General features: G+C 34.0%; 1 protein-coding gene across 5 annotated transcripts in view; it reads left to right on the top strand.

Moving 5' to 3' along the window:
• Positions 1 to 13,348, top strand: part of LOC116852899 — an 18,095-nt gene that overhangs the window by 4,363 nt on the left and 384 nt on the right. The window contains exons 1-7 of one of the 5 annotated variants that reach the window (XM_032833680.1): positions 51 to 1,991; positions 2,513 to 2,643; positions 11,427 to 11,733; positions 11,906 to 12,033; positions 12,121 to 12,576; positions 13,102 to 13,206; positions 13,325 to 13,348. In XM_032833680.1, coding sequence (XP_032689571.1) covers positions 11,494 to 11,733; positions 11,906 to 12,033; positions 12,121 to 12,576; positions 13,102 to 13,183 — 906 coding nt within the window. In that variant the 5' untranslated portion in view covers positions 51 to 1,991; positions 2,513 to 2,643; positions 11,427 to 11,493 and the 3' untranslated portion in view covers positions 13,184 to 13,206; positions 13,325 to 13,348. Of the gene's footprint in view, positions 1 to 50; positions 2,644 to 2,748; positions 6,955 to 11,426; positions 11,734 to 11,905; positions 12,034 to 12,120; positions 12,577 to 13,101; positions 13,207 to 13,324 lie in introns of those variants that run through there. The other 4 variants (XM_032833679.1, XM_032833683.1, XM_032833684.1 and 1 more) reach the window with 4 other exon arrangements.

The raw sequence follows: 13,348 nt of genomic DNA on the forward strand, positions 1-13,348 counted from the left end.
CTGTGCTACGTTGTTATTTCAATTTTCTTACACATAGATGGTACGTAAAAGTAAATGTCATGTTGCTGATATTCGCATTCTCTCCAAAAGGCTTTTGCTATTTTTATGATGAATTCTTCTAACAGCTTATGTACTGAGTGTATCAGTGTTTTTTCGAAAAGTGTGTTGTACGCATTAGAGTAATTCGCGAATATTGTTTTGAATGTATGTTATCTAGTACATAAACTTTCTATATAAATTTTAATGAAAATTTGAGATATTATTTTCGTTACGCACTGACAAGGAGATGACGTCAACTGCAAAATCGATTTTTAACGAGATATAACGCCCTCGATAAACGTAATATAGAGTATGAATATTCTAAAAGGGTTTAGGTGAATGGGCCTTCGTTTCCTAAATATTGCGATGCGAAGTAAAAGTCATGAAGCCATGCCTCATATAAGACACAATGTGGCATTTACTTCCATCGAAGCGGCGTAGCTAAGGGGACTATGGCTCTTGCGCTGGTACTTTCTGCACCAGCAGCGAGTGTTCGAGTCCGGCTAACGAGGCGACAGCGTTGAATGTTTTTTTTTTGTGTTTCGTACTGTCGGACATACAGGGTGTTAGAAAAGTCTGGAAACAGTCGAATATCTTGAAAACAAACTATTTTAAAGAAAACTGTTTCAGATAAAAGTTGTTTAGTTTGAAGAGATCTATAAAAGGGTGTAATTGGTTTGACCTTGAATCATTTGTCTCATTATTTTATGCAAAAAAGCATTAAGGCAAGGTAATCGAAAGATGAATATTTTACGAGATATTTTGTATTCTATGTCCAAGTATTGGAAATTTCAAGTGTTATAATTCGATGAAAGTGCGTGCAAAAATAAAGCGGAGTATTCCTCAATATAAGGCGAAAACGATAAGGGACAGTTACTATCTTGACACCGAATCTTTCTGCAAAAATTACCTCTTTCTACATGCGCCGAGTTAAAAACCCTTTTGCATCGTTAAAGTACGTGCAAAAATGAAGCGGGACTTTCCTCAATATGAGAGGAAAACGATAAGGGACAGCTACTATCATGAGACTGAATCATTCTGCAAATATTGCTTCTTTCTACATGTACCGAGTTATAAATTCTTTTGCATGGTAAAAGGACGTGCGAAAATGAAGCGGAGCATTCTTCAGTATGAAAGGAAAACGATGGTCAGCTACTAACATGACACCGAATCATTCTGCAAAGATTACTTTTTCCTACATGCGCTGAATTATAAACTCTTTTATATGGTGAAAGTACGTACGAGAATGAAGCGGAGCAATCCTCAATATAAGGTGGAAATAAAATAAGGAACTATTACGGTCAGAAAACAAACCCCTTTTTGTCCAACTTTCTTCACTCGGCATAGCTTTTGCACACGGTGCTATGGTTGCTTTGTCCGATTAGGTCTGTGCGTAATTGGAATACTCCTATTAGAGCGAGAGGGATTAATTTTCATTCTTTCGCACTCTCCCTCCTTATTTTCCCCCCGTCCCTCTCTCTTTCTCCTTTTATCTTTCCATTTAGACTTTCTATTAATATTTCCTTCTCTTATTTTTGTGACATATCCCTTACATTTTAATACGAACTGCATCAAAGACTTATAAATGTCTTTTATTCAAGGTATCCTACATAATCGACTTATTGTATTTTTGATTCTTACACGCGAAGTAATACGATTTCATATAATAGCGTATATAATATCGCGCATCAATAACAATGCACTCTCGAGTGATCGCGTGCGCATCGCAGCGTATCAGTACCCTGTTGACAGTTTTGACTGACAGCATCGTACTGCATGTATGCAAAAGTTTGCTTGGTCTTATTTCTCATACAAATAGTGAAATGTGATAACGCGTAATTACATAACAACCGTCGTGAAAACGTGAAGAAGATGGAAAGCAAGAAATTTACTACACATATGAAGACCATTACGGCCAAACGACTTGTACGAAAAAGAGGTTGGGCAAAGAGGTTTGTATAAAAATTCTTTTTATCTTAAAAATATCTTATGTCTCCATTTTAGACATTGTACTACCTGCAATGCAATGTGTTCTGACAAAATAAACGTACTAGTTTTTTAAGAAAAATATTCCAAGGAAATTTATAGCGTTCCACTTTTTTCGCAATATCATATAAGTCAAATGAGCAATGTAATCAACAATACATAGCTCATTACAAATTGTACAGTACATATTGTAGATTTATAAGCATTATTGGACAAAAATGCAGCACAGAACTTCAAAAGTAAATCACATTCCTAATACATAGACGTTTGCGCGCCACACAAATACACACACACACACACACATACACATCATTCATTATAATTAGTTGGAACAATAAGGAAAGAATGCACAATTTCCCAGATTTTACGTCTTACCGAGATATGTTGAAAATTATCAAGCGCGGAAATAACATGTTATTGACTAATGTATATTCACAGAAGAATTCGTTATTTCATATCATATTATAATCCTTTTTTCGTTTTATAGGCAGATGCTATCGAAGAAAGAGATAGAAATAGATAACAAAAACTCGCAGACTAATTTGGTGAATTCAGAAGGCAGTGCCGGAGTAATGAATGAACAAGTAAATACAATTGTGCAGGATATTACACCGCAAGGTACGTATAATAAAAATTTCCTGGATGCCGCAGATAACGAAAATAGTTATGACGGCAGGGAGGTGGCAATACATAGTAATAATGTAGATAATAGCATACCTGAAGGTCGACGCATAGTTTTATGTTGAATGAGATCATATGTTCAACACAGAACATATGTTTTATGTTGAATGAGATCCATAGAACATTTGATAACCATGCGCGAGGAATTGAGTGCCAATTTAAAGATTGGAAACTCGTCAAATCTCATCATCATGGGTTACCGACGCAATTGTTCTTCAAATGCGACATGTGTCATTACGAAGACAACATTTGGTCAGAAGCTCTCGAGTCTAATAAATGTGATATTAACGCAGTAGCTGTTATTGGAACAGTAACAGCTGGTATAGGTTATTATCAATTAGAAGGCTGTACTGCGATGAGTATTCCTTGCATGTCAGAAAAAAAATATATTGAAGAAAGAGAAAAAATAGTGCATGACTTCGAGAATACTGCCATAGAAAATATGAAAATGGCTGCTGAAGCTAAAAAACAACTTGCTCTTGAAAAAAAAATGAAACTATAAACGGTATTCCGTATATAACAGTGGTGGCAGATGGCAGCTGGATGAAAAGATCGTATGGTATTGCATACGATTCACTTTCTGGTGTAGGTGCTATAATTGGTTTTCGCACAGAGAAAGTTCTCTTCGTTGGCATCCGTAATATATATTGTGCAATATGTGATACAGCAATGCATAAAAATATAGAAAGTAAGAAACATAAATGTTACAAAAATTTTGATCGCAGTACAACCTCTACAAGCATGGAAAGTGATGTAATTGTAGAAGGATTTAAAAGTAGCATTGAAATGCACGGGCTCATATACAAAACAGTTATTGTTGATGGTGACAGCAATGTGTATCAGTCCATTATTGACAATAGACCGTATCGCGATCAAAATATAACAGTGAAGAAGGTAGAATGTACGAATCATCTTCTTCGTAACTTATGCAAAAAAGTGAAAGCCGTGGGAGAGATAACACAACCAAAGCATCAAAGAAAGCGCGGTTTTGTACAGATACGAAAAGTTGTGAAAAACAACATTTTGAAAATCCGAAAAGAAATAATGGAGGCAGTTGCTATACGAAGAGAAGAAAAGCTTTCTCAACATTGTAAAGCCATAGAATTGCAAAAAGATATTTTAAACATTCCTAGTTATGTGTTCGGTGAACGTAAACGCTGCGAGGAACGCGGCCGAAAATATAAATTGAATAACGATGACAAGGAGACAAATTATGTACCGTTTCTAAAAATGCATGGTATGTATCAAAAAGTGGAAAAAGCTGTCACGTACATTAGCGGTTAATCTGACAGCTTATTATTAAATTTAACAAATAATCCTGCAGAATCGTTCAACTCAATAATCTATAAGTTAATAGCAGGAAAACGCCTTTTTCTTGGCTCAAGGGGATCGTATAATGCTCGAGTTGCAGGAGCTGTCGTGCAACATAATACGCAACAAGTTCTAACGGAAATTTATAAAAATAAATGTCAAAACATTTCTTATATTGTTGAGCAAATGGAAAGGCGGCAACAAAAAAAAGTCGCTATAACTAGGGAATCTCGGTAGATGCGCGAAAAGACAAATAAATGGAAAAGAAAATCGGGAACAGATCACTTTTACGGTCCGCAATCCCACAAGCCCGATCTTCCAGACAATATTTTTGAGCAACTTCATGTAAATCATATGAACAAATTGCTCGAAAATAGTAAGAACTGGAAGGAATTAGAACGCGAAACTATAGGGCAACATAAATCAGAGTTATGGGAATCTTTACGAGGAGAAATGTTGACGGCTTCCAATTTTGGAATAGTATGTCGTATGAGACCGACGACGTCATGTTGTTAAAAACATTTTATTTCCTCCGTTCACAGACACTGCAGCCATGAAATATAGTCGCGATAAAAAGGAAATTGCAAGACAAGAAATTGCTAAAAAGCTAAAGAAACAAATAAATGTTTGTGGATTATTTATCGACCAAGAAAATCCATGCTTGGCTGCTCATCCCGATGGTTTAATCGATGATGACGGCATAATCGAGATTAAATGTTCTTTATCGGCGGAAAATATGACTGCGGAGGAAGTCATACAGACCTTGCCTCAAATAAAAAGTATATTTGACAGAAAAAAACCCCGACATAATGAATTGAAATCACCGCTTTTTTATCAGGTGCAAGGTCAATTGAATATTACACAACGAAGTTATTGCATTTTCGTCATATGGACGCCAAAAAGTAGCAAAACTATATGTGTTAATAAGGACACAGATTTTTGGATAAAACATGATGCTTTTACTTACACGTTTCTATACCAAATGTATGCTTCCGGAAATTTTGGACAGTCGCCACAATAGATACATGCCTATTAGAAATCCAAAATATATATTAGAAGCAAAGAAAGAAGCATGCACAAAAAGAAATCGTGTACAAGTTGTTGGAAAAGATATGGAAGAAGAAAACGTTTGCAAACCGGGCAAACGATTAAAACAGGACGTTTCACAAATGAAAATAGTAGTAACAGATAATATAGCTTTCTGTAATATAAAGAATGAAGATTGCATTTTTATTTGTTATTCTAGTGAAAAAAGCGATCTGGCTAAGGAAGAAATGGCAAAACGGACACAGATATTAGATAACATGAATGCCTCTCTGGATACAGTAAGAAAGAATGTGTTATCATCGAAAAATAAATTGAGTGATAATCCGCTGGACGCCTTGTTGCGTATAATAAGGGAAACAACGTGTATTGAAACGCAAAGCGTATTGTACATAGACTTTCCTGACCTAATTGTAGCAAGCAAAGTGATAAAAGCTTGCAAATTATAGGTGGAAATTGTACGGATTATTGGCGATGTATATACTTCAATGAAACCATACTTCATGTATATGATAGCCTACCCGGCAGTACATACGAAAAACTAGCAAAAGAAGAAAAGGAATATATTCGCCAACGTTACCTAACAATAACAAAAGAAAAGATTATTTTTGAAAAAGTTCAAATACAACAGGATAAAATTTCTTGTGGAATTTTTGCTGCTGCTTTTGCAACAACATTAGCTTTAGAAGAAAATCCGTATGAGGAGAGATACTTTACAGATATGCAAAGTTTGAAGCAGCATTTGATACTAACTATTGAAACAAACCAGCTACTACCGTTTCCACATAGATCTAATAAAAAAATAATAAATAAATAAAATATGCCGTATAGTAATGAAAAATAATTTCAAATGAAGCAATGGAGGTTTACAGAGCATTTCAATAAAGCCATTTATATTGTGCATATTTAAAAGTGTCTAATAAAATTTATCTCTAAGAGACATCACACTTATGTAAAAGGTGAGTCGAATATATTTGTCTCTAAGTGACATCCAACCTGTGCAAAAGGTATGTCGAATACAATTTGTCTGTAAGAGATATCACACCTATGTAAAAGATGTGTCGAATACAATTTGTCTGTAAGAGACATTGCAGCCATATAAGAGGTGTTTCGAATACAATTTGTCTGTAAGAGACATCACACCTATGTAAAAGGTGTGTCGAATACAATTTGTCTGTAAGAGACATTACAGCTATATAAAAGATGTGTCGAATACAATTTATCTGTAAAAGACATCACACCTATGTAAAAGGTGTGTCGAATACAATTTGTCTGCAAGAGACATCACATCTATGTAAAAGGTGTGTCGAATACAATTTGTCTGTAAGACACATCACACCTATGTAAAAGGTGTGTCGAATACAATTTGTCTGTAGAAGACATCACACCTATGTAAAAGGGGGTGTATATCAGTTGGACACGGGGCAATTGGACACGGTCCAATCACAAGTCGCTGTTCCAAGGGACCCTACAAATGTCTCTAATCACACGGTGCTGTGATTGGCTGTGTCCAAATGCACCATGTCCAAGTGCACCGCTCCCTGTAAAAGGTATGTCGAAAACAATTTGTCTGTAAGAGACATCACACCTATGTAAGAAGAATGTGGAATACAATTTGTCTGTAAGAGACATCACACCTATGTAAAAAGTATGTCGAATTCAATTTGTCTGTAAAAGACATCACACCTATGTAAAAAGAATGCCGAATACAATTTGTCTGTAAGAGACATCACACCTATGTTAAAAGTATGTCGAATTCAATTTGTCTGTAAGAGACATTACACCTATGTAAAAAGTATGTCGAATACAATTTGTCTGTAAGAAACATTACAGCTATATAAAAGGTGTGTCGAATACAATTTGTCTGTAGGAGACATCACACCTATGTAAAAGGTATGTCGAATATAATTTGTCTGTAAGAGACATTACACCTATATAAAAGATATGTCGAATACAATTTGTCTGTAAGAGACATCATACCTATATAAAAACTGCGTAAAATGAAACTTACTTGTAAAAAACATTGTACAAAACTGTGACGTTTAAAAAAGCATTTTCTATAAAAACATGAATTATTTTTACGCACACAAACATACACATACGCAAAGACGCGCGCGTACGCACACACACACACACATATACGAGGTGTAAACCCGACCAGGCAACCTCCACACGGTACACCTTGGGTAACGCTAATGCTGGCGGTCCGGGAAAAAATGATTATACAAAGTGTCTAACGATAACTGGGAAATATCTCGCAAACATGTAGAATAGATCAAATTGAATATAATTCTTTCTGCAAATAATTATGTAACATTTGGAGTTATTATTTTGTGTATAGTATTATTTTAATTATATCTCGATCCATCGCGAACATGTGATAAACGTGTTACTAACAAACATTTTTAAAAAACATTTTATTCAGTTTAACCTAATCTATATTGTACATATGGTGTGGACCACTTCGTGTTAGACACACTGTATAATTTCATGTAATTATATATAAATCATTTTTTCCCGGGATGTTATATTTTAATCACTTTTTTGTCAACTTATGTTATAGCTTATAATATTAGCAGAGGATGCAAGTCCATACGATTTTATCATAAATTTTATCACTATGCTGTGTCCCTTTACTCACAAGCAGATGACGCCAACTGCAAAATCGATTTCTGAACAAGATATAGCGCGTTTGATACGCGTAATATAAAGTATCAAAATTCTAAAAGAGTTTAGGTAAATGAGCCTTTGTTTCCTAAATATTGCGATCAAAGTGAGAGTCATGGAGCCATGTCACATATAAGCCACAACGTGGCATTCACTTCCATCGAAGCAGCGTAGCTAAGCAAACTGAGACTCTTACGTCGGTACTTTCTGCACCGGCAGTGAGTGTTCGAGTCCGGCTGAAGGGGCGACCGCGTACAATATTTTTTTTGTGTTTCGTATAAAGCTGAAGTTTGAAGTTTCAAGACGCTACGTTGTTTAATATTAGTTTGGCAGCCATCAATAGTGAACGCTCTCAGTACATTTGTAAACATGGAGAAAATTGGTCATCGTTATGGGATACAATATTTTCATTTGAAAGGTCTCAGTCCAACCAATATCAAAACTGAGCTAGATTCTACTCTGGGGGAGTCTGCTCCCTCGTTTACAACAATAAAATATTGGGTGGCAGAGGTTAAAAGAGGCCGTAAGAGCTGCCAAGACGAACATCGCAGTGGTCAACCAAATGAGGTGACCACGCCAGAAATGGTGACGAAAATCCATCGAGTAACTGTAGTATATATTTTTTGTATTTCTATATCGATATAATTGTTATGTGAACAATTAGGGTAGTGTCACGTTGCGGTAATGAAAAATAATGTAAAAACATACGGTTTACAATTTGCAGACATAGACATAGATTGTGCAAAATTTTCAACACATTATGTCTACAATAATTGTAAACAGTATGTTTTTACATTATTTTTCATGACTAAAATGTGACACTGCCCTAATTGCTCACATAACAATTACATCCACACAGAAATACAAAATATATATACTACAGGTATACATATATATTCAATACAAAACAAAAAAATATTGCATGCAGTCGCCTCGTCAGCCGGACTCGAACACTCGCTACCGGTGCAGAAAGTACCGGCATAAGAGCCTCAGTCCGTTTAGCTACGTCGCTTAGGTGAAAGTCAATACCACGTTGTGCCTTATATGTGACATGACTCCATGACTCTTACTTTGCATTGCAATATTTAGGAAACGAAGGCCCATTTACCTAAACTCTTTTAGAATTTTGATACTCTATATTACGCGTATCAAACGCGCTATGTCTCGTTCAGAAATCAATTTTGTAGTTGGTGTCATCTCCTTCAGAGTAAAGGGACATAACATAGTGTTTGTGATAAAATCGTATGGACTTGCATCCTCTGCTAATATTATAAGCTATAATATAAGTTGACCAAAAAATGATTAAAATATAACATTCCAGGAAGAAATGATTTATATATAATTATATGAAATTATACAGTGTGTCTAACACGAAGTGGCCCACACTATATATACATCATAGATTAGGTTAAACTTAATAAAATTTTTTTACCGTTTTTCAAACCACGTAAAATGTCCAGTAAAAAAATTTAGCGAACCAAAGCAGATAATGGGAAATGAACTCTATCAGCGAGATATCTTATCGAAAATGGCTAAAATGTCTGTTAGTAAAACGTGTATCACATGTCGCGATGTATTGAGAAATAATTAAAATAACATTATACACATAAGAACTCCAAATTTTATATAATTATTTGCAAAAAAATTTTTATTTAATTTGATTTATTTTATATGTATAACGTAATTCTAACATAATATAACACAATATAATAACATAACACATAACACATTTTATTTTAGTTTATTTTATTTAATAATTATAAATTAATATTTTTGCTCCAACTTTGTCATCTCTATCGTCTCTACCGCCTCTTTCGCCTTTTCCGCCTCTTCCGCCTCTTCTGCCTCTTCCGCCTCTTCCGCCTCCTTTGCCTCTTCCACCTCTTTCGGCTATTCCGCCTCTTCTGCCTCTTCCGCCTCTTTCGCCTTTGGGCCTGAGCACAAAATTATCGCAATCGTTTCCGACAGTGTCGTAGACGTAAGTCGGTGTCGGAAATCAATACACAAGGATTGACGTAAACGTATGTCGTATCCATCGCATCGCCTCTGACTCCCCTCTTTATCACATCGATTTTTATTGATATTTAGGATTCTATTTTATTTATGGTACGTGGTATATTTACATTATACATTACCTTTTTCAAATATTCTAAATGGTTTAGACATGAATTGTGAATAGGTAATAAAATATTAGGTGGCAAACTTAGTTCCTGCGGTTTTTTGTTTAAAAAACTCATTTATGTCGACATCAAAAGCAAAAAATACATTAATCGAAGTATTTTCCCTCGCTAGCTATACATTTTTCCCATCTTTCGGGCAACGCGTAGATTTCGCGACAATAGAACGATTGGTCTTTTGATGCAATCCATTCGTCGATCCATTTTCACACATCCTCGTAATTTCTGAAGTGTGTATCCACCAAGCCGTGCTGCATCGACCGGAACAAGTAATAGTCCGAAGGAGCTAAGTCTGGTGAATACGCTGGGTGCGGAAGAACTTCCCACTCGAGCTGCATCAGTGTTTCTTTGACGGCTTTGGCAACGTGTGGTCGAGCGTTGTCGTGCAAAAGCATGACTTTACGTCGATTGCTGGCTACTGCTGGCCTTTTTTCCAACAATGCTTCATTCAGACGGTTTAATTGTGATTGATATCGATCCCCCGTGATACTTTCGTTCGGTCTGAGTAGCTCATAATAAACGACGCCGTGCATATCCCACCAAATGCAAAGCATTGCTTTGTGGCCATGAATATTTCTCTTTGGTGTGGATGTCGATGGTTGGCCAGGGTCTACCCATGATTTTCTTCGTTTAGGATTATCGAAGTATATCCATTTTTCATCGCCAGTCACTATGCGCCACAAAAAACTCTTCTTTTTCTGCCTGGCGAGCAGAGAAATAGAGATGTTTAAGCGATTCGCAATGGCATTTGCGGTTAATTCGTGTGGTACCCATTTTCCCTCCTTTTGAATTTTTCCCATTGCATGTAGACGTTTGGAAACAGCCATCGGAGTAACATTTAATGCTGCAGACAATTCTTGGAGCGTTTGAGTAGAGTTTTCGTCCAATAATGCCTGCAAATCGGTGTCTTCAAACTTTTTCGGTTGGCCTGAGCGTTCTTTATCATTGACATCAAAATCACCACTCTTAAATCGCTGAAACCATACTTGGCATGTTCTTTCCGATGGAGCATAATTGCCATAAGCTTCGAAAAGCAATTTATGAGCTGCAGCTGCAGTTTTTTTCAAGTCAAAGTAATGAAGCAGCACATGTCGAAAAAACAACTTATCACGTTCCATATTTAATCAAAAGAAAAAATAGCACTGCTCGCTTAAATGAATCTCTTCGCACTGAATTTTATTGACAAATGTCTAACCTCTAAAATGCAGCCAGTTTCAGATGTCAAAATAAATTACACCTACAACTAACGTCATCTAACTGTGAGCCGCAGGAACTAAGTTTACAACCTAATATATGTATGTGTGTGTGTGTGTGTATGGTCTTATGTACGTGTATGTATATATGTATAATTTTATATATTATTAGTAACAGTATTTGATTTATTTATAATTTGTATATAATAATTATATAATAATTGTGTAGTAATAAGATTCTTTAAATTCATTTAATATTTTCATGGTATATTCGATATTTTTCTATTGATGAAAAAAATAATACTAGAAATATCCTTTTTGGTTACAGAAAGATTTATTGAATCAAAGAGAGTTTCTTTTACGTGCTTTAAGTGATCTTAAAACTTTGTCAGATAATGGAAAATCATCATTACACTTCAATTGATTCATATATAGATGATTCAATTGCATATACTGAAGATATGGAGTCTTCAACTGTAAATGTCGTTATTGAAGAAAAAGTGGGTGACAATTATCTTATCGAATTATACAGGGAACGAAGATGTTTGTACGATAAAAGTCATCGGGATTTTAAAAATAAACTAATAAAAGAAAATGTTTGGTTCAAAATTTCTACATGCAACAGAAAAACCTTGGTAATTATATTTTTACTATGATAATAATATAATCATTGTAATATAATAAATACTTTTATATGTTCCATTTTATGTGTAAGTTATTATATTTATTATAGTTATTATATTATACATTTTTGTAGGTAAGCATTACACTCCTGAATATTGTCAAACAAGATGTTCTTCTTTGCAGGACCAATATAGCCGCGAAAAACGCAATATTAAAGATGATTACAAAAGTGGAAGTGTTTGTTCAAAACGCAAAACATCGGCATTTTTTTCCCAACTTTCTTTTCTTGACAATTTTATTAAAAGGAGAAGGTAAGCATTATTACATTATAAAACTGTTTTAAATGTTTATTCTTTAAAAGTTGAGAATTGTTTACATATATTTTGTTATTGTTTCAGAACGTTTTCCAACGTTGAAAAGAAAAAGAACATACTTCAAATCATCAAAAATTCAGAAGCAATAAACTCAATAACTCATGACAAGAAAAGTAATAACGAATCTACTGATGAATCAGATTCTGAACAGCAAGATACCATTAAAGTGCCTCAAAAAAGAAACATTAGTGCATGTCAAGATGTATCTCAAGATAAGGAAAACATTGAACAAGATTATAATAGACGTAAAAAACGTAAAATTGATGAATCCAAAAATATTGATGAAACATTCACGAACATCAGCAATGCAATTTTGAATCTTCTCGAGAGTTCAAAAGAAAATACTACAGATAATGTAAAAACAATTGATCAGTCATTCACTGATTATATTCGCGTACATTTAGAAAATATCCCTGAACCCGAAAAATCAGCAAGAAAAAAATTGATAATTGATGCCCTCACTGCACCAATACATAAAACGTAATAAGATATATTGTATTGTCTTTTTAAAATGTTCTTATTGTTTTCAATTTTTGTTATATGTTCTATTTATGTAATTATGTTCTATTTATTTTCAATTTAATGTCTTAAAGACTTTGTAACTTAAATATTGTGTGTTCAAAACATGATTAAGTTGTTTGTATCGCTAAAAGCTTCGTTGTTATAAAAGTAATTTCTTTTAATTAAGTTATTTAATTTTGTTATTTTTTAAATTTTGTTATTTTTTTTATACAAAACAACTAGTTGAAAAAGTCATGTTATTCATAGTTATATAATCTTTTTAATATTACAAAAGTATTATTTTGCAATGCATTATCAAATATACTTTATAGTATATATTTTCAGTATATAATATATTCGCATGTTTTGTTTTATATTAAAGATTGATTATCTGTAAATGTCTCGATTGCAATATTCTGTAGAGTTTAGCGACATTTTTTTAATGTAAAGTATTATTCAAATAAAAATATATATCATCCATTATTCTTTTTCTATTTCATACAGATGTACCTTATTGAAACATCATTGCACACGTGAAATACTGATAGCAAAGTTATTGCATCATTTGGCTGCCACACTTGAGTAATTATGTAAAAAAAATGCTGTTGGGTAAGTAGAAATTATAATCAACCAAAATTATTATTATTAAATTATTAATATATAAACAATAAATAAATATTTATTTACATATTAGGCGACATATTAAAATTTTTATAAACGATTTCAGGTTCAAATAAAGTTGGACGATAAA

This window comes from Odontomachus brunneus, unplaced genomic scaffold (genome assembly GCF_010583005.1).
Source record: "Odontomachus brunneus isolate Ranch 3 - 2012 unplaced genomic scaffold, Obru_v1 Obru_scaffold_262, whole genome shotgun sequence".
In the NCBI taxonomy this organism is placed as follows: domain Eukaryota; kingdom Metazoa; phylum Arthropoda; class Insecta; order Hymenoptera; family Formicidae; genus Odontomachus; species Odontomachus brunneus.